This window comes from Anopheles darlingi, chromosome 2, assembly GCF_943734745.1.
Source record: "Anopheles darlingi chromosome 2, idAnoDarlMG_H_01, whole genome shotgun sequence".
Classification (NCBI taxonomy): domain Eukaryota; kingdom Metazoa; phylum Arthropoda; class Insecta; order Diptera; family Culicidae; genus Anopheles; species Anopheles darlingi.
Genome location: NC_064874.1, coordinates 73,491,057 through 73,493,556, shown reverse-complemented (window position 1 = coordinate 73,493,556; position 2,500 = coordinate 73,491,057). Strand labels below are relative to the sequence as shown.

Below are 2,500 nucleotides of genomic sequence, written 5' to 3'. Positions count from 1 at the left end.
CCACCGGTTTCGGAGCGTTCTGTTTAGCACGCTGTACCATCTCGTTGATGTCGAATTGCTTGGCCAGCTTACGGCCAAATCCTGATATACCCATCACCTCCTGTAGCTTGCTGTTATCCAGATCGGCCGCGATCTTCTCGACCGAGGCATCGGTAGGGTTCGATTGTGTCGGTAGCTCTGTTATCCGTCCGAAAGATCCGAATGATTCGGTCGATGCTGATGTACCTGGATGACGGCAAATAGAATTATACTAAGAAGGCGACGACCTCTAGGAGCTCCTACCTGAATCCTTCCCTTCATCTTGGCTGGTGGCTGTGGATGGCGCTGAGTTCAGCTTAATTTTACCGAAGGTTATTTTGCCTCGATTCATCTTGACTACGACTCTTAAATTCAGCTTCCTGGGCCTGCTTCGCTAACCCTCCACTGAGGGGCCTGAGGATATAGCCCTCTGCTATCTTGGAGACCGGCTACTATGGCCACATGTCCCGATTTTCTGTTAAGGATAACGAGATCCTTGCAGAATCACGAACTGAAATGCTTGCCGGTTTCCGATGGTTTCTTTCCGTGGATCGTGGCCGCAGATTTCTGTACTCTCTGGCTTGATTGTGAGTTGGTAGATTAGTTCTCGGAGCTTGTAGAAGGATCCTTTTTAGGTAAAGGTAAAGTCCTTTTCCGTAGATTCAGCTTCTGATAAAAATTAGCTTTATTATCCACAGCTGCACGAAGAAAAGGAGGAACAGAGGAAGAAGACGGGACAATAAAGGAGTTTATACTGTACGCCTTGGGAGTCGAGACTGGTTGACAATACGCCCTTTGGGAACGGCAGCACTGGTGCAACTTTGTTATTATTTCGGTGAAAATTGCCGAATCGAGTGCGATCAAAGTGGTGCATGGAGTTTCTTTCTCCTTGCTCGTCCTGTTACTCGCGACCTGTGTTCACCGAAGAAAATGACGAAAAAGGAGACTGTGTTGCGGGGCAAAACGCCGGTCACGATGCTGCAGGAGATCTGCATGGGCAAGCGAGTCCCAACGCCGACGTATCAGTACCTGGGTGAATCAACCTCCCCGCTCGGTCCGAATGTGAAAACCTTCCAGCACAAGGTCCTGACGATGGGCCAAGAAGCGATGGGGTTGGGCCGATCCAAGCAGGACTCTAAGCATGAGGCGGCCTGGCAGATGATACGCCTGCTGCTAGACATTCCGCCCGACGAGGATGAGCGTGAAGGGGTGGTCAGTTCCGGAGGCACGGCTGAAGATGCACCGCTGGATGTTGGGATCGACAAGGTGAGCCAGGTCCGGGATATCTGCGTGCAGCGCAACTTTCCCCTGCCCGAGTTCGAGCTGGTACGCAGCTACGGCCCATCGCATGCTCCGGTGTTTGAGTTCGAATGTCGCATCCGTGACATTGTACGCCGTGGTTCACACTCGACCAAGAAGGGCGCAAAGCAGATCGCATGCCAGGAAATGATCAAAACACTCCAGGCCGTAAGTAACATTGTCTTGCCGATACCACTTTCCCCGTATACACAAGTGAATCACACAATTCCCGTCCTTTCAGATGCCGGTGGAGGAAACCAGTTTACAGCTGGTCACGATCGATACGGCCATCGCGCAGGATGAGAACGACATGGAGAAAGTTGTACAGACGTACCGGGAGTACAGCCAATCGGACAACAAGAAACGGTTGGGTGTATCGATCGCGGAACGGTACAAGTTCTTCCAGGAGCTACCGGAATCGCGAATCGCCGAAGCTCTCACGGTGATGGCCAACGAAAACGAGACGGTGCGCGAAAAGTGCTATCGCATTCCGCAGGCCCTAGGCCTCAAATACACCATGAAGGAGCACGATACCAACGTTACGACGACTCACGGTGGATATATGGGTACTTTCGAGCTGAACAACTCGGAATACGATTGTTTCATCATCGGCTACGGAGACGAGCTGTTTTATAATGTGTATCGTTACTTCTGCAATATGTTAAATTATACACAGGTAGGATAGTGCATCCGGGATGGCGGGTGAACAACTACGAGATTCGATAAATAAAATGCAACCCATTACCAAACTGTAGACATTGATTAACTCCAAACTCAACAGAGTCTCCATTAGTGCTTTATGTTAATGTATTCTTCCTTCGTCTTTACAGCCACCGAATGTGGAAGAAGATCTAATCAAGAAGAGCGAACCTTTTATCATGACTTGGATGCAATTCTCAGAGTTGCCTGAAGATGGACCTACTCCTAGAAAGAGATCACGCAAGTGTTGAGTAGGGCAGCTTCTATTTGCTCTAGATTTAAATTATTTTTTTAACACATCGGATAAGCCGTATGTTCCTTTTAAATTATTGTAAACTTATGTTGTAAATGCTGCGAGCATCAACAACGCTCGGTGTTTGTTGGTACGCCTTTGGTAATAGGTTCGTTGCTCGAAGCTAAAACCAATTTACCATGATCTAGCATGTTTTTTTCTCATTATTCTTTATATGAAACAATACAATTT

At 48.4% G+C, this 2,500-nt stretch overlaps 2 protein-coding genes across 2 annotated transcripts in view; one reads left to right on the top strand and one right to left on the bottom strand.

Annotated features, from left to right (window-relative positions):
- Positions 1-718, bottom strand: part of LOC125950508 (gastrulation defective protein 1 homolog) — a 2,433-nt gene extending 1,715 nt beyond the window's left edge. Inside the window, exons 1-2 of the mRNA XM_049678580.1 lie at positions 283-718; positions 1-225 (exon numbers count right to left, since the gene is read on the bottom strand). The exon at positions 1-225 is cut by the window's left edge and continues 1,715 nt beyond it. Of these exons, the coding sequence (XP_049534537.1) occupies positions 1-225; positions 283-370 (313 nt within the window). The 5' untranslated portion in view covers positions 371-718. The remainder of the gene's footprint in view (positions 226-282) is intronic.
- A 125-nt stretch (positions 719-843) lies between these two features.
- The window catches only part of LOC125950529 (uncharacterized), a 1,660-nt gene continuing 3 nt past the window's right edge, over positions 844-2,500 (top strand). The window contains exons 1-3 of the mRNA XM_049678615.1: positions 844-1,485; positions 1,559-1,993; positions 2,148-2,500. The exon at positions 2,148-2,500 is cut by the window's right edge and continues 3 nt beyond it. Of these exons, the coding sequence (XP_049534572.1) occupies positions 949-1,485; positions 1,559-1,993; positions 2,148-2,267 (1,092 nt within the window). The 5' untranslated portion in view covers positions 844-948 and the 3' untranslated portion in view covers positions 2,268-2,500. The remainder of the gene's footprint in view (positions 1,486-1,558; positions 1,994-2,147) is intronic.